This window comes from Crinia signifera, chromosome 1, assembly GCF_055691185.1.
Source record: "Crinia signifera chromosome 1, ASM5569118v1, whole genome shotgun sequence".
Taxonomy (NCBI): Eukaryota; Metazoa; Chordata; class Amphibia; order Anura; family Myobatrachidae; genus Crinia; species Crinia signifera.
The window spans coordinates 392,130,174-392,154,317 of NC_139217.1; the positions used below are offsets into that span (position 1 = coordinate 392,130,174).

General features: G+C 42.9%; 1 protein-coding gene across 3 annotated transcripts in view; it reads left to right on the forward strand.

Moving 5' to 3' along the window:
- The window catches only part of LOX (lysyl oxidase), a 55,354-nt gene extending 31,262 nt beyond the window's left edge, over positions 1–24,092 (forward strand). For 2 of the 3 annotated variants that reach the window (XM_083151593.1, XM_083151594.1), the window contains exons 3-6: positions 561–698; positions 6,994–7,150; positions 13,377–13,472; positions 13,557–13,676. In XM_083151593.1, the coding sequence (XP_083007719.1) occupies positions 561–698; positions 6,994–7,150; positions 13,377–13,472; positions 13,557–13,676 (511 nt within the window). Of the gene's footprint in view, positions 1–560; positions 699–6,993; positions 7,151–13,376; positions 13,473–13,556; positions 13,677–23,460 lie in introns of those variants that run through there. The other variant, XM_083151592.1, reaches the window with a different exon arrangement.
- The last annotated feature ends 52 nt before the right edge of the window (positions 24,093–24,144 follow it).

The window sequence follows — 24,144 nt, forward strand, 5'->3', positions numbered from 1 at the left end:
GTCCTTAAAAAAAAAAAAAGACACAACTTCCAAATATATTCTGGTAATATATATAAAATTAGTGAAAATAAAAGATTACTTTAGTAAATTTCATTATATATCTATCATACTATATATTCGATCATCCTAATCCACTGCAAATACACTGGCAAGAAATTGTGATTAATAGCTTTAGGCTCTGTGCAATATGACATCATTTACAATCATGCATTGTCTTCTGGCAGGACATTTGTGGATTTCCTGATTTTTATGGAATATTAAGGACCTATTGCAAACTGTATTAGTCAGACTAGACACATACTGTATTAGTCATCTAACGTTTTATTAGTCATCTAATATTTTATCTTATTGGTTACCGTTTTCTTTCCAAGGTGATTATATGATTCATATTGAAGCATGTTAAAAAATGAGACGTCTAAAGTGTTTCAGCCACATTTCTCATTGACATAACCTTGTGCTGTTTTGCAGAGCATAGGTCTTACACTTTATTATTGCATATCTCCTTTAATGTTTATGGACACGTGTTTAGTTCATTTACGCTGTACTTTTTGTGTTTGCAGCTCGGCCTACCGCTCAGATGTCAGAGACTATGACCAGAGGGTGCTTCTCCGCTTTCCCCAGAGAGTGAAGAACCAGGGCACGGCTGACTTCATGCCAAGCAGACCCCGCTATTCCTGGGAATGGCATAGCTGCCATCAGTAAGTTCTCTTTTTAACAAAATATTTTTAGGACATCACATTGGCCACTGTTTTTCTTTACGCAACATTCTGGAGATGTTGAGGCCTGCTTGTGCCAGTAACAGTAACCGGGAGCTTCTCTGGTCCCTAAAGTATGTCTGCACATTTACACTGCAGACATAACAAGGATATAACTACAAGGTTCTAGTTACTGGTAGATTTTCTCTAGGCATGAGTGGACATACAATGATGAAGATGAGGACCAGTATAACAACATGAATTGGTTATATGGATTAGAACACTGAGACCTTACTATTTTCGGACAGGTGGGATGTTCCTAGGTAATGAAAATCTGCCTAATTCAGGCACGATCAGAAGGGGACGAATTCAGCCCCATTCCGATGGTAGGGGGTCTGCGCATGTGCGTATTTTTGCATGGGCAGCCCCCCTGTGCGAACACTTTCGGTGAGTGTACACGGGTAAGTGTTTGCAGGGCTCCTGGGACAAAGATGATTATGCAGTGGCAATGGGTGTGCTGCAGAGCTCCTTTGGAAGAACAGCAGTCACACTTAGATCCCGCTGTGAACGACACAGGTGCTGCTGAACATGCAGGTGCCCCTCCAGGGCTTAGAGCCCCATTGCCTCTTGAAGAGCCCTGTTCAGATTGATGACTGACAAGTGAAGTTGCAACTGGGTGCACACCCTGGAAGAAGTCATCATGGGGATGGTCTCTTATGAGTCTCCTGATGCATTTGCTATGGTAAATTGCCCCAAAATCAGATTCAATCTCCAGCAATATACAATGAGAGATGAGGAAAGTTTATTTTTATGGCCACACCACAGATATTTTTCTTATAGGATTACCTGTCCATAATATATATATATATATATATATATATATATATATATAGATAGATAGATAGATAGATAGATAGATAGATATGCATGTTACCCTCTTTGACTTACAGCTGAATCCACAGAGCGCTTTTGTGTCATAGCAGGACAATGGCTGATAAACATAGAAGTTCGTCAGAAGGATAAAACAACATATAAAGTAAACGTTGTTGTATAGAACACACAAAACAGTACATCTACAGTATACATTGGTACTACTTTAATGTTAATTAAAGCAGTAAACTAAGTGACAGTGTATAAAAAATATGGCAAGACCGTAGACTCCTTATATTATTATCATCATCATCAGTTATTTATATAGCGCACACATATTCCGCAGCACTTTACAGAGTATATTTGAACATTCACATCAGTCCCTGCCCCAGTGGAGCTTACAATCTATATGCCCTACCACATGCACACACAGACATTCTAGGGTTAATTTTGTTGAGAACCAATTAGCCTACCAGTATATTTTTGAAATGTGGAAGGAAATTGGAGTACCCAAAAGAAACCCACATAAGCACGGGTAGACTATACAAACTCTCCACATGGTGGGAATAGAACCCATGACCTCAGTGCTGCGAGGCAGTAATGCTAACCATTACACCATCCGTACTGCCCACATACATATGTATGCATTATAATTTGGCTTAGGTAATATTTTATATCTAGTATTTCTGATATACCAGAGAACAGCAGCATGAATCCGCATGAGCTGACAATAGAGCATAAAGGCATACACATTCAGTAAATCAATCTTCTTTTAACAATACCCAACTTGCTTGGAATTTATGGCTGTTTGAGAAGAATTTCCAACCAATATTACCGTGCCTTAAGGGTTTGCGTTTGTCAAAGCTTTGTCACTCAACCCTAAAGAAATGCTGTGTTTCATATTGCTATCATAACAGTTCTAGAGCAGGAAATGATGGAAATGCTGATCTTCCCAGCATCTGGTTTTATTCAGCTGAGCACAAATCTAGTGGCTGCACAATTCATTCTTCCCATTTTGAGATCACTTCTTTGCTATGTTCAAATATTTCATGATGTACATGTGGAATTCCAGCGGAATAAACCTTTTTCCACTGAATGTACGACCAGCCACATTTGCTTTCCACATTCCCCCAGATTCTTTTAGTTTTTGACTCATTATATTCCAGCACGACTATTGATTTGTAATGGCAAAACACTTAATAGTAGTGCATTGTAATTTTTTATACTGACATTTTTAAAAGAATTTAGAAAACAGAGCTGTCTGCAAAACAGAGTAATTTATGACTGAAAAACATGCACACAAATATAACAGTTCATTTTCCATCTATAAGTACAGCATAAGATGCATATCCAGATGGAAACAGGAGTTATTGTCTGGTTCACACCAGGTGCATGTCACAGACATGACACACTTGTGCCTATATTGTAAATTTATGTTCAGCAAAGACATTTGTTACTAGAGCAGGGGTCCTCAAACTATTTTGCTCTGGGACCCCATCAGACAATAAAAATAATGACAGGACCCCAGCAAGTTTCTTAGGTACATCACATCACATGTGTAGTCAGCAGACAGCACATACATGGCAGCATTGTGGAGGCACAGAGTGATGGGAGGAGTCTAAAATAACAGACATTTCAACAGATATTTCAGACTCCTTGAATCACTGACTGAGATTAGAAAAGTCATCAGCCTGATGGACAGACATTATGACTAGACATTAATTCATCTTGAAAAACGGAATAGGATCATTGGACAGACAAGCATTAGGTTGACATGCATTAGGTTGAAACCACAAGGTCGACATGCATCAAGGTCATGAAGGTCGACATGGGGTTAGGTCGACAGGGTCATTAGGTCGACATTGGGTAGGTCAACAGTCAAAAGGTTGACATGGGGATTTTCACGTTTTCTTTTTGTCCCGAATGTCAACAGTGTCTACATGGACACTAAAAAAGTGCACCGCTATTTTATTCTCCCACCACACCCTAGTGGGTGGTAGGACATGAACTACCACCTGTTGGCACAGGTCGGCGTAAAAAAAACTATCAACCTTCCCCATGTCCACCTAATGACCCTGTCGACCTTCAGTCATGTCGACCTAATACTTGTCTATCCAGTATATCCAGTATCCCTGAAAAACATCCTGTCCTAATACAGTAAAAACAAGTTCTGTCTATGCAAAAAATAGATATGTGTATAAGCACACTTACAAAACATGTGATAAAGACAGCACCAATCAGTGTCAGTGGAGTGTTCATAGACAGGGAAGCACAAGCGGACAGAACACAACTGTGCTGTAATTGTCCTACAGGACTTTACAATGTCCTCAGACAGGTGTAAGTGGCAGGATCACATGATGTGCATGGGCACATCTACAGACGGCTACAGTACTGGGCATGGACACTGCAAGATACAGTACACTACACCTAAAAACATAGGACTCCCAAAGCATCAACCCCTTGTATCTGTGATGTATGTTCTATAACAATTTGTATCACTTTTCTTTCCATAGAACTTTTTTCATATGAAATTATTTGGCCATCAAAAGGGTAATTCACAGTTAAAACGATTATTAAATAAAAACTGTATTTTTTTCCTGACTATTAAAAAACCCGCCAGAGCATTTAAGTTACTTAACATGTTAAACATTTTACTAAAAGCCCAAATACTGGATCTTATGCCATAAATGAGGAATACCGTTTTTATAGACTATGCTGTCATTCTCTCTGTTAAAAACTTTGTGCAATTTTTTTAACTCCTAAATATAATAACCACGTTAGACCTACTCATGTAGAATCAGACGTGACAAGAGGAAATTACAAACAGTCGCAGGCAATAATCAGTTGGAAGAGCAGCTGCTGTATGGGCACTGCCACTTAAAGGGTGAAAATAATACAGCAGCAATATGTACCAACTGGAAAGTACTAAAACTAATACTTAAATCTAAAAACTTCAGCTTCAGGAGTCCACCCCCTTTAAGCTTTAACATAACAACTGCCAGGGAGTACTCACATCATTAATTCACTCTGGCTGGCCATTATAGTAAATTTTACCTTCAATGATATAATCCTAACTGCTTACTTAGGAACCGGACTACCGGTTACTTACCATAAATCCAAAAAAGCATGTGATGTATTGCACCAATCTTAGTGAATGTATGAGTTGGGTGGCCAATCTTAGAAGAGGGGATGAACTGCTTTGGGCCAACAGATAAGAACTAGATTTGGACTGGTCAATGAAAATTGGTTTTATGCTCATACAGTATGTGGTTATTTATCCCTTGGTTAAGCAATAATACAGAGTCTTGTGAACAAAACAGCTTTCAACACAGGTATATTGCATTTTAATGTTTTGCATCATTGGTGAGAACTAGCTGAATGGAATTATGCTTATCTAAAATCTGGATGTAAAGGCCATTTACTGTACAGCATGCATGATTCAACAATAAGTTGTCTCCCCATTTCGAGATACATTTTTTACTGTGCATACATGGGAAACAAGCAGAGGTGTAACTCTGGGACTGGGAGGCAATGGAGTCATCTGCCTCTGGACTCCTGCACCCAAGTGGGCACTTCTCCTCCCCTGCAATTTTGAATCAGTTAATTAAAAGCAATCAATATCGCTTCTGATTCCCCCTCCTAGCAGGGCCATAGATGTCACACTATTTTAAACATAATATTCATAACATACATACACACACATGCATACACATATTTCTATAAATAGTGGCAGGCAGCAGAGCCGGCCTTAGGCATAGGCCAACTAGGCAATTGCCTAGGGCATTTGGAATGCCTAGGGGCATCAGCAGCTTCTGCTGATTAAAATGATATGCAGCATGCCTATTTTGTGTGTGTGAGTGAGGCTGTTAGCGGCTGTGCGAGTCCTGTCTGCGGGTGGGTGGGTTGTGCAATAGTGTTCGGCATATGTGTAAGGGGCATTATGTGTGTCATGTATAAATGCATTAATAATGTGTGACATGTGTAAGGGGCATTACTGTGTGGTATTATCAGGGGTGCCTAGAGAATGGGGTAGGGGGTACAAATTACCCAGGCCAAAGTCTGATGAAAGGGCCCAGTCCCCTTAAGTGACAGCAGCAGCTGCAGCTCTTCTCCTCTATCCAGCACACACTGCTTTGTGCTGGGTTTCAGTGTGGCCATGGAGGTGCTTAAAATACAATATTTTCTCAGGATTTTTTTCGAAGGGTACAATGTGAATAATATGAGGAGTGTACATAAGGTAAAGTGGTACTACTGTGTGATGTAACGTGAATAAGGGACACCATCGCATGATATAATGTGAATAAAGTTGCACTACTGTGTGGCATAATTTGAATTGGGGGTACTATTGTGTGGCCATGCCCCTTCCCAGCAAGAACACACCCCTGTTTGGGCTCCGCACCGAATGGGTGCACTGTTTCTATTTAAAATATTGTGGGTAGGAGCACCAAAATGATGACTGCAATGATGAGGGTTGATGATGCTGGGAAAGGGGAGCAGGGTCAGAGGCGGAACTAGTGGCGGTGCTAGGGGGCAACAGTCAAAATCTTGCCTAGGGCATAATTTAGGCTAGGGCCGGCTCTGGCAGGCAGTATGAGGGACAGGGATCTCAATTAATGCGATATAAATAATGTGTAGCAGTGGGTACCTGGGGACACCCCATGGACATGCTTATTGTTATTATGTCTCTTCCTGTGCGCTGTGCCTCATACCATTAGTGGTAATTAGGTGGGGAAACCACTGATTATATTGTTATAATGCACACTACTATTGTTACTAGCATTTGCTAGCTCTGTGGGAATGTTGTTATGAAACCTCTTGTTCTTTTAGATGCTCTTACCTAGTGGCATAGACATCTTTTGAGAAGAGGGAGGGACAACAACTAAATAATATGCTCCTCAGGCCCTGGTGTTTCTCATGTACTCCTTACAAGGTCAATCAGACCCCACATACTCCACATCTTCATATCCTATATTGCAGAGATCCTCCAACTATTTTGCTCTGCACCCTCACCCCCCTGGGTATCTGCAAATGTATCTCTTTTTTGATGAGTATACAGGAGCTCTTATTTTGTCATGTGCTCAAAGCAAATTACCCCCCCCCCCCCCAGACACACTGCAGGCTAACCTGGAGTGGTAATCACTGCTTTTGTGTGCTCTCTGCCGTGGTCTAATTTTCAATACAAGAAAGCAGAAAAATGCAGCAGTTTCACTTCAGCCATCTTGGATACTAAGAGAGGCTGTCTCTTCCCTGAATTATTGCAACAATGGGGAAGTAGTGCTGGGCTTTTAAGGGGTGTGTAGGTGAACCCATGCACACATCCATATGCCTGCCTGTGATACCTGCAGGTATCAAAGGGCTCCACAAATAGGTGCAAATGTTAAGCCTGGTCTAGTTAATAGTAATATATGACTTTTTTCTCCATTGACAGGCACTACCACAGCATGGACGAGTTCAGTCACTATGATTTACTTGATGCAAGCTCACATAGAAGAGTAGCGGAAGGCCATAAAGCAAGCTTTTGCCTGGAAGATACCTCCTGCGATTATGGATACTACAGACGATTTGCATGCACTTCACATACGCAGGTGAGATGTACAGTAGAATGATTTCATGCACAGATGCCAGAGCAAATTACTATTTTATTAAGCAATAATAGATATTATACTACCCATTCATTTCTTTTATTTATATGGTGCCACCCAGTATCCATAGCATCATACAGGGGGAATTGCATTCAAATAAACAGGTTATAAAATATAAAAAGGCTCATACAGATTATGAATGGGCAAAAAACAAAAAGTGAGATCATAATACAACAAAGTGAGCCACATTTAGTAATAGTAGCACTCAGCGACCCCATGTCTATGGAGAGTAGGATCAGAGTCTCTTACTGAGTACACTGGAACCAATGTTAGGGCAGGGTGTGACCAGGAGAGTGGGGTGGGGCGTCCCTACATACTTATGACATGGATGAAGGCAGTTGGAAATCGGCATCTCCAGCGATTCCGGGTGCAGTCTTCTGGCCATGAGACTGGATTCTGGCTACGGTATTTTGACTGTCGCCCACTTGGATGCTAACTTCATCTCCTTTAATTACCTGGAGCTTTAGTGGGCAAAAGACGGCCCTCTGAGCCCATAGTTGTGACCACCACCTGCTGCGTTATCATTTTTGTTTGCCGTTACATGTAATGCTTATCTAACATGCATGTGGATATGCTATTACAGATAGAAGTGTATGCGGTTACAGATAAGGGGTCCCTTTCCTTTATCAATTGTATTGATTTCACTTAAGGCTGAGATTAAGGTGATGTGCAATCTTGTAATAGTTTTTCCACTGTGGTCCCTAAAGTATATCAGATTGCCTACAGCAATGGGGCTATAATATATACTTAAGGAATGCTTTATTTTTAATTTATATATGTTTGTATCAGCCTTGTCCTGCTAGGTTGGCACCACCTTCATACTGTGACATTCTTCACAAATCAGATGTAATAGGAGAATTAGAATAGTTGGATTTGGATACTGTAGATGTTAGGAAACAATAGTTGTTACTGGGGTCCTTTGTTAACATAAGTCAGAATTGTATGTCTATATCCCCTTTTCTATGTGCAACTATTGCCAGATATACTCTATAGTACAGTGCATTTACCATTTGGGTCTGATATTTAGGGGTCCATATTTAGGGGTGCAGACATACTGAGCTCCCACCATCGCTTATCTGACTGATGTCAGAGTATTCTTTGTGACATGTAGGGTAAGGGACCCTGGAACACACTGCTTAAAGTTTGGCGATCCTCCCCTTATTATCATCTCTAAAAGAGTGTTTTTATCCAAAGAAAAGAATAGACTGTTCTAGCAGAATAACAGGTTTAATAGCAAGTTAGCGTTACTTGGCCTCATGTAATATGCACATTTTCCTATGCGAGGTGAAACCTCAGACTTTATTTGATCATAAGCCATGTTCTATTCAAGCCCAAAGCCAAGATTTGTCAAAATCCCTCTCTGTAATAGCATCCACCACGTCTGCAGGGAGGTATGCATGGCCCACATTCTGGTAAGCACTACAGCCTTACATTACCCTGAAACGTGCACAGCATGGATGTTAGCTTTTAGTCTGCTGCTAAGGTTCATCATTTCCTATTATTTAGTAATGCCTTTGTCATTCATATTGCTATACATACTGCACACACTTATGTAAGGGCTGAACACTCTACAGACATACTGCACACACTTATGTAAGGGCTGAACACTCTACAGGCAATTATCGTACACATTCCCAGGCATTGTTTGGGGAGAGGTCACATGGCCCAAGGCTTGGGTGATCGCGTTTCTGGTTACATCACCTTCTCACATACATACCCGCAAGCACAAACCACACACTCCCCTCCAAGTGATATTTTATTTATGGGCAGAAAATGTATTTTATTATACAGGTGATAAGTGGTAAGGTTTAGTTCCATGAACCTCCGCAGTTCACCCTACCCTGTCTGACCACCACCACTGATGCACCTTAGTGGGAAGCATTAGAAGGAAGGTGGGCAAGAGCTAAAGACTGGATAAATAATTGTTTATCCAGTTTTTAGCTCTTGCCCACCTTCCTTCTAATGCTTCCCACTAAGGTGGATCAGTGGTGGAGGTGAGAACCCAGTGGCCCTGGGAACCTGCTGCCACGAACTGTGAAACCCCTAGATGGTCGCTTTGACATGATCAGCATGGAGCTCTGGCGTTTAGTCTGGGATTCCCTGCTGTTTTGCGCAAAGATTGATTATCTAGCATCACCATGGTGACGAACGTGGTGGACGGGTACCCCCGGACCCCGTGTCACGTCAATTCCGGTGATGCTGCCCCTGGTTGTCCAGGTGATGGACGCTGTGACTGTTAGATACCGGAGCAGCGCTGAGTCACTTCCGGCGATCGCGGCAATGTGAGAAGCTAGCTAACTTTCAGTTGGGCCAGCATCACCTCCCCTTCTTACACAGTTATTCGTAATGAGACATGATTAGTGATATATTCATCGCCTGAATTTGGTTTTGTCGAGCGGCGGTGAAAAGATTTGGATTTTTTTTTTAAATGGTGAAAAACGCCCAAATCACGTAATTTTTGCTGGGGTTTTTTGTCCCTAGAGTAATACTAACCTCAATAACATTAATTTCCAGCCCTTTCCAGGCAATTTTGACCACTTTACACCTCACAATATTGTTTTTAGGGCAAAAGGTTGCCCCCTCTGCAGTCTGCACTGCACAACACCCTTCTGTCTGCACTCTGCACTGCACAACACCCCTCTGCACACTAATTATTGATGACAAGTTAGTGATTGATGACAAGTTCAAGTTCAACACGGCCACACCGCCCAGACCCACCACGAGCAGAGCTGTGCGCAGCTGGAAGAGTGACTGTGAAATGGCGCCGAATTCTCGCAACACCAAGCTTTTATAGACTCGGCGTCTCGCGAGAATCCGATGCCAGATTCCAAAAACAGACTGTTCCAAAAATATTCCACTTATGAAGTGACAATTGAGGGCTTAGCGCTAGTACCACCCAGTATATATCAAATTACCAGACATGTTCACATGGGTGCCGTTAGATTTAGGATAACTGAAAAGCACTTACAAGATGCACATCAATCAAAATATGTACAGAGGTACAAACCATTTTCAAACACATTCTGTGTGGATAACCATCATACAGATAAAGCTAAATAAAAGATAAAAGAAAATGAATTTGCCTAAACAAAGTATAGAGTCTTATAAATTCTCTTAAGGACATGTTAATTTGGTGGATTTTTTTTCCAGTCCTTAACAGAGTACATACTGTACACAGACGGAGTGCAGTGTACTCTGGGATCTCTGATCATGCTATGCCAGCCACAAGACATAAACAAAGCCAGACAATGCCTCACATATTCATTCCATGTAATGCAGGACTAGTTTCTTTCAGGAAGTCTCCCTAAAATCCCCCTTGTTTCCCTAAAATGCTTTAGAACAGCCGGTCTGTGGAGCTGCATCGCTTATATAGATACTGGTTGCTGCGTAGATAGAATGACTGAATGGGTTTGTCAAGGTGGAACGGTACTCTTTACCTAGATGGGCGCCAGCGATTGAAATCGCAGGCGTCGGGGGTAAAAATCGCGGTCATCGCGGGTAAATCGGGATGCCCGCGATGACCGCGATTTTCCCATAGGGAACAATGTTAAAAAGGCTGATTGACCGCGATTTTACTGTTAAATGCCTCAATGGACCCGATTTGGCCATAGGAATCAATGTTAAATGGGCCACAGAGCCCAAATAGGCACAATTAACCCTTAAATGTCCCCCCCAATTTTTAACGCCACCCCACGATCCACGCCAACCCGAAGCGTGGCGAGCGCAGCGAGCCCGCGAGGGGCGGCGGTACGCGTCCTCCGACCTTTTCATGCCCTACTATCCACTAGGGCGTGGAGTGAGAATAGAATAGTGTGGCGAGCGCAGCGAGCCACCGAGCCCGAAGCGTGGCGAGCGCAGCGAGCCCCGCGAGGGGACGCGGATACCTTCACAGGTAGACGCGTCCCCTCGCGGGCTTCACAGGGGTCCGCGTCGCCACGGACACCTGTGAAGCCCGCGAGGGGACGCGTCTACCTGTGAAGGTATCCGCGTCCCCTCGCGGGGCTCGCTGCGCTCGCCACGCTTCGGGCTCGCCACACTATTCTATTCTCACTCCACGCCCTAGTGGATAGTAGGGCATGAAAAGGTCGGAGGACGCGTACCGCCGCCCCTCGCGGGCTCGCTGCGCTCGCCACGCTTCGGGTTGGCGTGGATCGTGGGGTGGCGTTAAAAATTTGGGGGGACATTTAAGGGTTAATTGTGCTTATTTGGGCTCTGTGGCCCATTTAACATTGATTCCTATGGCCAAATCGGGTCCATTGAGGCATTTAACAGTAAAATCGTGTCCATCGGGCCTTTTAACATTGATTCCTATGGCAAATCGGGAGCATCGCGTCGCGGGCATCGCGGGTACATTTATGGCCGGCCGCGACGCGACCGACACGATTTCCATGTTTAACATGGGTTTCAATGGGAAATCGCGGGCATCGCGTCGGTCGCGTCGCGGCCAGACATAAATGTACCCGCGATGCCCGCGACGGGCGCCCAACTAAGTAAAGAGTACCGGTGGAACTATTAAATTCTTAGCCGCTTTATATAGTGTGAAATATATGTATATATATTCTGATACATTGCCGGATTGTACAATACTTCATCATACTGTACCTACATTTACAGACATGGTATTAGCTGATCAGCTTATACCAAGAAGCTGTACAGACATGATTTACTCTAATGACAGTAATGAAATAGATTACTACTCCTCTCCACAGGGAGATAGATGGTAAGGACGTGACACTGACTACACTACAGATTCATACACTGGGCCAGTCGCACACAAACCGCAGGCACTGCCGATGTTCATGTAGTTATGCGATTATTTGTTACAGAGCATGCGTGAAAAATTCCAAGAAACTCCACCGGCACCTGCATTACCCTGACGGTACACATATACTGATGGGTCTGGTAATGACATTACCAGAAAGGCAGATAAAAGCCTGGGGGGGGGGGGGGGGGGGGGTATCTATCCAATGGGTGTGTAAAGGGAGTGTCACAGGCATACCAGTGACAGCAGCTGCATTGCAAGATGCAAAGGCTGCTTAAACAGAGGCTGCAGGGTAGGTGCAAGTATTGATGCTGGAGTGTCTACAAACACTGGTGGTGTTACTGAATGCACAGTTAGTAAGTGCTCATCTCAATATCTGAATAATCAGACCCAGGCATGTACCTGAGTGGAGAGCTGAATCAGGCATCTGCATAGTATCTCTCCCATGACTACCTGCAGACACAGCAACTTCCACCTCTGTAGCAACCAATCTCTGTCAATGACTGAACTAGACCTCTTACCAAAGGGTAGAAGTATCAAACCATCAGGAGAGATAAGTGCAGTAGTTGCCCAAAGCAACCAATACTTAAAGCTGGAGGTAGCTATGATATGTCTGCAAAGTGATCACGGGTAATATCCATGGGACCTTATGACAGTCCATGTTTGGTACTGCTCACTTGTCAGACTCAAACTGCACATGTGCATTATGGGTCTGCGACGTGGACACAGCCTCAGACTGTCAGTGAATGACAGTCTGATTCCACTAGGGCAGGCCTGGCCAACCTGTGGCTCTCCAGATGTTGTCAAACTAAAAATCCCATCATGCCTTGCCACAGTTTTGCTATAAGGGAGTGTTAAAACTGTGGCAAGGCATGCTGGGATTTGTAGTTTCACAACATCTGGAGAGCCGCAGGTTGGCCTGTCCTGCACTAGGGGGTAGCGGAAGCCTCAGTTTCTCAAGCCACTGGCATTCCGGGTTCGGGACAAGGCCATGATCGCAGTCAGAGATTTCTTAGCCTTTTGGTAGCTCCGGCGGCAGCCGGCATGGATCATTCAGTTGACCAATGGTGGAGATGATGCAGAGTCCTAGGACACACTTCGGATCAATAATGTAATTGGGAGGCATGATGCCTTATGTAGCATTACAGAGGTCACTGCGGGGCTCGTGTAAGCAGAAACTATGTACAGCTAATCCAACCACATCCGGCCAGGCCCTTTATGTAGTGCGGCAGCACCAGATCGACGCATTTCTTAGGATTATATCCCGTTTAATTAAGGGCACATTTTATGATCAGTGATGTGATTTATATACCATGTGGGCTCTCTACTTTTTTTTAACACCATATCATTATACTGTATGTGCGAATGTGAGAAAATGTTTATATCTCAGAACTTGGCTGTTTTCAGGGACTGAGTCCTGGCTGTTATGACACCTACAATGCGGATATTGATTGTCAATGGATTGACATTACAGATGTGAAGCCCGGAAACTATATTTTAAAGGTAATTTGAGAATGTTTGTCTATACAGTACATTGATGATAATTACAGCATTGAATGTGAATGAAAACCCAGTTTTGTTTTACAGGTCAGTGTGAATCCAAGCTATATAGTACCAGAGTCTGATTACTCCAACAATGTTGTCCGCTGTGATGTGCGATATACTGGAAATCATGTATACACCTCCAGCTGCGCAATTTCTCCGTAAGTATTCAGTGTATTTCCCTTTATATGTCCAGGAGTTACAGAGAAGTGAAAATCACATATTGTCTGGCATCTGCAGGAATGAGGCAATGGTGTAATATACTTATTAGCCTCCTTTAATTATTGGAACAGAGCTCTCCATTGTGTTCGTGTGCACATATTCCCCTGGGCTGCACTGAAATGAAATAGAGATGTAACATTTTGTATTGATGGATACCCTTAGTGTCACACTGGGCTTGAGACTGTAGCTCAAATAAATCCTCTAAGTTGCGGAACATGATTCCATTGTAACAGACATAGACACACGCAAGCTTAATGGGTTTTCTTTTAAAACCCTGAAAGCAAAAAGATATCATCCTGTCTGGTTCAGATACCTTTCAGCGATTTTCCTGGATAAAGTCCAGCTAGAATAGTACTCTTTGTCTAGTGCTTTCCTCTGACTCACTGCTTCCAGCCCTCGCTGTAATCAGCCGCCTGACTGGTGCGAACAGCTCATACAATACCTACCACAAGTAGGACTTTAAGCTAAATGTCAGTTACATACAACGTACCTACTGATAATAGGCTGGAAAAGGCGGCTTCCCGACAAGCAATTGCTTCTAGCCATCAGAGACATTAGGCTTGTAAAATATAGAAACAACAATGTTCCTGGCGCTTATTATTAAAAATATATATATGTGGTCATGTGTAATCTAGCTATAAAGTGCACTATAAAATCTAAAAACATTTAACAATGCTAAGTAGTACAATTATATTTGCTTCAGCTAGATTTGTTTTCCAATGTCAATTTTAACAAAACCTTAATAGATTGGTGTTGACTGCATTAGAGAAATGGCATCATTATAGCAACTTCTTGTTGTGGTATTTAATCATATAGCAGGTGAAGTTTTTCCATCGGAGTATGGCCTCCTGTGTGGGCGGGTCAATGTCTCTCATGCTGCTTTCCCACTGCAGACCCGTTTTAAGTTACAGGTAATCTTAAACGGTATTTAGCATTCCCACTGCAGCAGATTACAGTTTTAAATGCCATTTAAGCAGAGCCGAATTTCCCATTAGGCACGTGAGGCACCGGCCTAGGGGCGGCACATGTTTGGAGGCGGCACTTGGATGCCTGTGATAGTTTTGTCAGCCCAAAATGTACAAATAACTGCAAAATATCCACTGTACTGTACTATATTCCATCTTAAATAGAGTGTAAATGGATAGGACATGCAGATACTGCCCCTATAAACTGTCCTACTTAGTAAACATTATTGTTGTGCCTAGGGGCGCCCTCCTCCCTAAATCCGCCCCTGCATTTAAGTACCATTCCCATTGCAGGTAAAACGTTTTAGCTCTTCAAAACGTTTTTACAGCACAAATGAGTGCCTGTGACTTTAACCCCTTCCCGCCGCAGCCTGTTTTTGCCTTCCTGACAGAGCCCTTTTTTTCAAATCTGACATGTATCACTTAAGTGGGGATAACTTTTTTTTGCTTTTACTTATCCCAGTGATTTTGAGACTGTTTTCTTGTGACACATTGTACTTCAAGTTAGTGGTAAATTTTCGTCGATACAGTCTGTGTTTTTTTGTGAAAAATACCAAAATGTCGTAAAAAAATGGAAAATTTTGCAATTTTCAAAATGTTAAATTTTCTGCTTGTTAGACAAATAATCATACCACTCAAAATAGTTAATAACTAACATAGACCATATGTCTACTTTATGTTTCCATCATTATTTCAACATCCTTTTAATTTTTTTGGACACTAGGAGGCTTAAAATATGAATAGCAAATTCTAAAATTTTCAAGAAAATTTCAAACACTGATTTTTTTAGGGACCAGTTCAGTTCTGATGTGACTTTGAGGGACTTGTATGTGAGACACCCCCATAAATGATGCCATTTCAAAAACTGCACCCCTCACAGTATTCAAAACAGCATTTTGGAAGTTTGTTAACCCTTTAGGTGTTTCACAGGAATTAAAACAAAGTGTAGGTGAAATTTCAAAATTTCATTTTTTTTGCAGATTTTCAATTTTAATACATTTTTCAAAGGAACACAGTACATTTTACTAGAGAAATGTGGCTAAAAATTGATTCCCCCAATTCTTTTGTTTTCATAAATATCCTATATGTGGCCCTAGTGTGCACGTTGACCAAACCACAGGCTTCATAATAGAAGGAGCACCTACTTGATTTTGGAGCCTCCTTTTTATGAGATTATTTTTTAGGCACCATGTAGGTTTCTAGGCACCATAAGATGCTAAAAGTTAGGAACCCCCCCACAAGTGACCCCATTTTGCAAACTACACCTCTCTGGGAATTCATCTAGGGGTATAATGTACATTTCAAACCCCCAGGGGTTTCACCAATTGTGGTACAACTGGGCAGTGAAAATGAAAAATTAAATTTTTTACACAAAAATGCAGTTCTGGCTCAAAATTTTTCATTTTCACAAGGAATGAAGGAGACAAAGCACCCCAAAATTTGTGCCCCAATTTCTCCCGAGTACGGCAATGCCTCACATGTGACCAAAAAATACCATTTGGGTGCATGGCAGGACTCAAAAGGGAAGGAGTGATTTTTGTATTTTGCAGCTCAGATTCTGGTGGAATTTTGGTGGGTGCTATGTCGCATTAGCAAGACCCCCAAAGCACCAATACAGTGGAAGCCCCCCACAAGTGACCCCATTTTGCAAACTACACCCCTCAGGGAATTCATCTAGGGGTATAATGTACATTTCAAACCCCCGGGGTTTCACCAATTTTGATACAACTGGGCTGTGCAAATGAAAAATTACATTTTTTTACACAAAAATGCAGTTCTGGCTCAAAATGTTTCATTTTCATAAGGTATGAAGGAGAAAAAGCACCCCAAAATCAGTGCACCAATTTCTCCCGAGTATGGCAATGCCTCACATGTGACCAAAAAATACCAGTTGGGTGCATGGCAGGACTCAGAAGGGAAGGAGTGATTTTTGGATTTTGCAGCTCAGATTCTGGTGGAATTTTGGTGGGTGCTATGTCGCATTAGCAAGACCCCCGAAGCACCAATACAGTGGAAGCCCCCCACAAGTGACCCCATTTTGCAAACTACACCCCTCTGGGAATTCATCTAGGGGTATAATGTACATTTCAAACCCCCAGGGGTTTCACCAATTGTGGTACAACTGGGCAGTGAAAATGAAAAATTAAATTTTTTACACAAAAATGCAGTTCTGGCTCAAAATTTTTCATTTTCACAAGGAATGAAGGAGACAAAGCACCCCAAAATCTGTGCCCCAATTTCTCCCGAGTAAGGCAATGCTTCATGTGTGACCAAAAAATGGCAGGACTCAGAAGGGAAGGAGTGATATTTGGATTTTACAGCACAGATTCTGGTGGAATGTTGGTGGGTGCTATGTCGCATTAGCAAGACCCCCAAAGCACCAATACAGTGGAACCCCCCCACAAGTGACCCCATTTTGCAAACTACACCCCTCAGGGAATTCATCTAGGGGTATAGTGTACATTTCAAACCCCCAGGGGTTTCACCAATTTTGATACAACTGGGCTGTGCAAATGAAAAATTACATTTTTTTACACAAAAATGCAGTTCTGGCTCAAAATTTTTCATTTTCATAAGGTATGAAGAAGAAAAAGCACCCCAAAATCTGTGCCCCAATTTCTCCCGAGTACGGCAATGCCTCACATGTGACCAAAAAATACCAGTTGGGTGCATGGCAGGACTCAGAAGGGAAGGAGTGATTTTTGGATTTTGCGGCTCAGATTCTGGTGGAATGAATGGTGGGTGCTATGTGGCATTAGCAAGACCCCCGAAGCACGGTGAAATGATGAACCTAATAATCCATAGATGTGTGGTATATTTGAAAACACTCCTTTATACATAGGCCGGGTTTGTCGGGGCAAGTGTCACACTGGAAAATAGTTTGCTTTCTTATTCCCTTTTTATAGCAAACTTTGCACCTTTTTTGTGTCCTGCCCTTTTTTCCAGTGGAGGGGATTTCATCAGGAAAATGCTGCCCTGGTACAATACGGGGGCCAGTACTAGAAGTACTGGGGCCCTCTGCCTGCTGGTTCCCAAATATTAGGCCCTTTATGACTTCCTCTTGAAAGTGCATAAATGTCCCCCTCTGGCTGGTAGAACGGAATAGCACGTAAGCGTTATACAGTGCCATCTGGATGATATACACGGCCAGCTTCTTGTACCAGATTTTTGTTTTCCGCAGGGCACTGTACGGCTTCAGTACCTGATCTGAAAGATCCACTCCGCCCATCTACTTATTGTAATCCAGGATACAATTAGGTTTTGAGGTGTGGGTACTGGTACCTCGTACAGGGACGGAGGTGGTACTGTCTCCGTGAATTGTTGTCAGTATAAGGACATCCCTCTTGTCCTTATATTTGACCAACAACATATTTTCGGTGGATTGTGCCCTGCTTTCACCCCTTCTCATTACTTGGGCAATGTGCGTTTTTGGGAGGCCTCTTTGGTTCTTGCGCACAGTACCGCAAGCTGCTGTACCTCTTGAACCAAGGGCCTTAAACAGGGGGATGCTAGTGTAAAAGTTATCCACATAGAGGTGATAACCTTTATCCAGGAAGGGGTGCACTAAATCCCAGACAATTTTTCCACTAACACCTACGAGGGAGGGGGGGCATTCTGGCGGTTCAATTCATGAATCCTTCCCTTCATATACCCTAAACCTGTGGGTGTACCCTGAGGTGCTTTCACACAGCTTATACATTTTTATGCCATACCTTGCCCTCTTATTGGGAAGGTACTGGCGGAATTTAACCCTTCCTTTAAAATGTATAAGGGACTCGTCTATGCAAATTAATTTATCTGGGATGTACATCTCTGCAAATTTGGCACTGAAATGATCAATGACCGGCCTGACTTTGAATAGCCGGTCAAAGGTGGGATCATCTCTGGGTGGGCACTGTGCATTATCGTTGTAATGCAAAAATTTAAGGATTAACTCAAAACGAGTCCGGGTCATGGCCATAGGGTAAAGTGGGGTGCTGTACAGAACATCTGTACTCCAATATTGCCTAATTTCTGGCTTTTTTACTATACCCATATGAAACACCAGACCCCAAAACGTCATCATCTCTACTGCATCTACAGGGGTCCACCTAGCAAATGATGATGTGGGGTTTTGAGCAATAAACTGCTGGGCATATAAATTAGTTTGGTCCACCATTAAATTTATAAAATCATCAGAGAAAAATAATTTGAAAAAGTCAATTTCTCTGAGACCTGTGGAATCAAATTGGATTCCTGGGATGGCCAAAAACTCAGGAACCTGGGGCTCAAAATTGTCTGGTGGTGGGGTCTATACGAGATCAATTATTAGGGGGGGGGTCTCAGCTGCTCTACGGGGGCGTCTTTGAGGGGGTCCCTCATCACTAGAGGAGGAAGAGGAGCTTAAGATGAATCCTTCAAATTCCCCGCTTGCATCACTGGCTGTGTCAGAGTCAGAGGCAAGCATGGCATATGCCTCCTCCGCTGAATACATTCTTCTGGATGACTGGGATGACATTTGGGATGCCATTTTTATTTTTGTGTTTCTGGTAGTGAAATGTTTCAACACGTGTATAGTGTAGGGGGGGTACAAACTTTATTTCAACCCGGGGGGGTATGTAGTGTGTAGTGTGTATGTAGTGCAGAAAAAAAAAAAAAAAAAAGGTCCTGCGCCAAAAATTCACTGATGCGACACTGATTACCAGTGAGGGGCAGCAGGTGCACAACCTTTGGTGCAACTGACAGGTATATATATATAAAAAAAAAAAAACCTGCACCCCCAAAAAGTTGCTGATCAGCACAGATATACTGATCAGCAGAAAAGGGGGGGGGGGCAGCAGACACAAAATATAGCACTCTCTATCACTATCTCTCACTATCTATCACTCTATGACACTGCAGCAGCAGCACTGACAGGTATATATATATAAAAAAAAAACTCTGCACCCCCAAAAAGTTGCTGATCAGCACAGATATGCTGATCAGCACAGATATACTGATCAGCACAAAAGGGGGGGCAGCAGACACAAAATATAGCACTCTCTATCACTCTCTGTCACTATCTCTCTCTATCTATCACTCTATGACACTGCAGCAGCAGCACTGACAGGTATATATTTAAAAAAAAAACTCTGCACCCCCAAAAAGTTGCTGATCAGTTAATTTATACTGATCAGCACAAAAGGGGGGGCAGCAGTCAGTTGCACACGCAGCACAGCTGTATATATATATAAAAAAAAAACCAGCACCCCCAAAAAGTTGCTGATCAGCACAGATATACTGATCAGCACAACAGGGGGGTGGGGGGGGGGCAGCAGACACAAAATATAGCACTCTCTGTCACTATCTCTCTCTATCTCTCTATCTATAACTCTATCACACTGCAGCAGCACAACACAGGAAGTCACAAGATCCAGGAAGCATCCAGCACGCTACAAGCAGTGATCAGGTAAGTATTTGCAAGGATCAGGTCAGTATATCACGGCAGATAGGCACGGTGACCGCACTGCACTCAATTCCAGACCGGAATGGCGTCTGCAGTGCAGTCACCGTTAGTTTAAATCACCCTCCATGGCTGTGATTGGTCCGTCGGTCCGACGGACCAATCACGGCCTTTGGGGGCGGGTGGGGTGACACCAGTGTCACCCTTACACCCCGTGGTGATTGGTGCTGTACTTTACAGCACCAATCACCACCGATCCCTGTGTCACCGGCGAACGTTATTCGCCGGTACACAGAAAACGCTGTAATTGGCTGTTCACATTTGAACAGCCAATCACAGCGATCGCCGACGGGGGGGAGGCATCGCCGCCCCCCCTGGACATGCTGGGACATGTCTGCTGTCAGGGACAGCAGACATCTCCAAACTGTCACCGCGTCTATAGACGCGGTGACAGTTTAAAGCCATGACGTACATTTATGCCATGCGTCGGGAAGTACATCCCGGCCATGACGTAAATGTACATCAAATGTCGGGAAGGGGTTAATGGGCTTTTCAGGGTTAAAAAGGTGCACACCTACAGTTGTTTTCACATAATAAAAGGAGGGGGAGGGGCCAGTGGTGCGTACAAATCCCGCAGCCGTCAACATTTGTGCTATGTGTCGGCTCAATTTAACCCATGGTGGACAGTAAAATATACATTGCTGGCCAGTGCCAGCTATGTATATATTACTGCCTAATAACTAAATCATTGGTGCCCAGTGGTGCCTGTAATAAATAGATTGCTGGCATGTGCCAGCAATCTATAGATTACTGGCTTAGGATTCTCATTGGTGCCCAGTGGTTCCAGAAATATATAGATTGCTGGCATGTGCCAGCAATCTATATATTACTGGCTTAGGATTCTCATTGGTGCCCAGTGGTTCCAGAAATATATAGATTGCTGGCATGTGCCAGCAATCTATATATTACTGGCTTACAAAATAAAACATTGGTGGCCAGTGCTGCTCCGTGTGGAGCAGGACGGAGGGAGGCGGGGCATGTGGCCGGACCCGGCCAGCGTCGCTAACGGCATCCAGCCGCAGCAGCAGCCAGCCGGACACAGCGGGGCAGCGTGGACAAGTGAGTGTAACAGGAGGGGGGGCGGGGGATGGCAGCGGGGCGTACCGCCGGGCTGAAAGTGGTTAATCTTTCAGCCCGGCAGCGTACACACACGGAGATGATGGCTAAAAAATCAGCCATCATCTCTACCGTTTAAGATGCATTCCCATTGCCTCTTAAACGGTAGATTACCGTGTAAAACCCTGCTCTGAAAACGGGTTGAAATACCGTTTAACTTTAAACGGTATTTCAACTCTGGCGCTTTCCCACTGCAGCCTTAAACGGTATTTTGCCCTCAAAAATCAGCAAAATACCGTTTTAAGGCTGCAGTGGGAAAGGGGCATCTATGAAACCAAGTTCAGTGACATGCCCTTTACACGCCCCTGGCACTATTTCTGACACATTATATCTGTACATCTGTGTCCGTTACCTCCCAGTCAGCATCCAAGAACGCCCCCTACAATCTGTACTGTAGGCAGAGCAGATTCCAAAGGTGCCCACACATGACGAGATGTGCATTTGTACTAGAATGCATCTAGTTCAAATCACATGCGATATGCTAATAGTGTGCAATTTGAACTAGATGGTATGTGATCTAGTACAATATAGAAAACCAGGCTTTCTGCAAATAACAGCCACTATGCATGCGACTCAGGAACGTTGTGCACACCTGTGGGAAGTGGTATCCTTGCCTCTCTGCTGTCACTAGAATTGCAAATATGATACGGTTGTGTAGTGGACCCACTCAGATGATAGATGTATCTACTGTAACACAATTAGGTATTAAATGATAATATTTGACAGAAACACATTATGAATATTACTGCATTCACCAGCATTACATCACCATCCTTGCTACAAAACTAGTTTAAAGCAGTTTTCAAAGCAGAGTATAAAGTGAACAATAGTTTATAAATACAATGTGAAATCCTTTCCACACATAAGGACTTCATACATAATCCTGGCTGGAAACGCTTCTTAAACTAAGTATATACATTATATGATTTATTCATTGATCCAGCAAATTGACCTTTTTCAGTAAATCAAAAGTCCCAATATCTGAGCTACACACTAAGCCATATTTTTATTTTTATTAATCTGATTTTCAGTTACAACGCATTGCATTTGTCCACCCACAAGGATGGCGTAGTAGCAATAAACGGAATGAATTATGGTCAGATTATTGTGAATGCCCGAACACTGCTTTATATTGAAAGACTGATTCTGCATTTTTCTGTATTGGCCGACTGATCTCATACCCAAAGAAGCGTGTTTGTGGCCACGAGATATCCAGTTTATCATCGAAACGACTGTTCACGCACTGGATAATAAATCAGACTGAGCACACAATTATTGGCAAATTGATCCAAGAATTGTCCGACTGATCTCATAACAAAAGAAGCGTGTTTGTGGCCACGAGATATCCAGTTTATCATCGAAACGACTGTTCACGCACTGGATAATAAATCAGACTGAGCACACAATTATTGGCAAATTGATCCAAGAATTGTCCGACTGATCTCATAACCAAAGAAGCGTGTTTGTGGCCATGAGTTCTCATTTACCATTGAAACGTCTGTTCACGCACTAGACAATAAAATCAGGCTGAGCACGCAATTATTGGGAAATTGGTCCAATAAGTGTATGGCATGTACCTTTGCAATGCTTAAGACAGGGATGGGAACCATTCGGCCCTCCAGCTGTTGTTGAACTACACATCCCAGCATGCCCTGCTACAGTTTTGCCATTTGGCCATACTAAAACTGTTGCAGGGCATGCTGGGGTGTGTAGTTCAAAAACAGCTGGAGGACTGAAGGTTCCCCATCCCTGGCTTAAGACAATGGGATGCCGAATACGGAGGACAAATTGGAATGAGAAAGGGACAAAATGTAAGTGCACACAATCTTTTGTAAGCCTTATTTCCATGAACAAAGCCAGTGTCTTCAAAATGACTGTGATTTACTGGCAATGGCAGAACGATTTCTTTTTCAAAGCTGTGCATTTCAAGTTTCCATTTAAATAAACGCTCAAATGTGATCAGTTTGTGCTGCATTTTGCCAAATACTTTCCATAATTTGAATAACAGCATTCCCACTAGCATTAAGACGTAGCATACAGGCGCCAAGCCCCTAGTGGCATGTTTTTTACTTTATTGAACAACTTGTACAAATTCCAGACGCCGACTGTTCTTTTTCTCTTTAAATATCCACGGTTTAAAAGTAATCTTTCTTTTTTTTTTTAGCTATTAAACTGCAATAAAGAGATCTTTCCAAGATTCGATTTGTTCCGGAGGAGTTCAGACGTGTTTGGATTCAATTGGATGTAAACACTTTTCAATGGAGGCATATGGACTATGACAAGACCATAACTGGATTTTAAACATGTGTAACTGATATACAATAGCACTAGATCAATGAGTTGAATCTCATATATGGTTGATGTGTGAACAATCTTTTAACTTACATGCAGTTAATATTCAGAAATGCAACAATGCAAAAAACCAAGCACAATTACATCAGTACTGTATGCTAACACTGACCTGTGTTCCTAAGTGATGCATAATAATATTGAGCATAATAATATTGTGATAAATAATTATTAATTGTGAAGAGCTGCATAGATAAATACTACTACAAATACATAGACCAATGGATATTAGGAATAATATCCTTTGTTTCAAAAGGATCACCATGCAGAAAATGTGAAATGTACTAAACAAGACTTAGGCCCTTATTCTGATCGGTGCGGATATTCCCGCTTGCGTACGGGCCGCCGATGTTTATCGTCTGCGCATGTGCAGAGGTCACTCTGCGCATGTGCAGGCGATTTCGCCGCATGGATTCTTTATACGCCGCACAGGGGGCGTAGAGGGGCGTGAGGGGCTACTTATCCTCATTACCCTATGCATACGCCCCACGTTTCATGG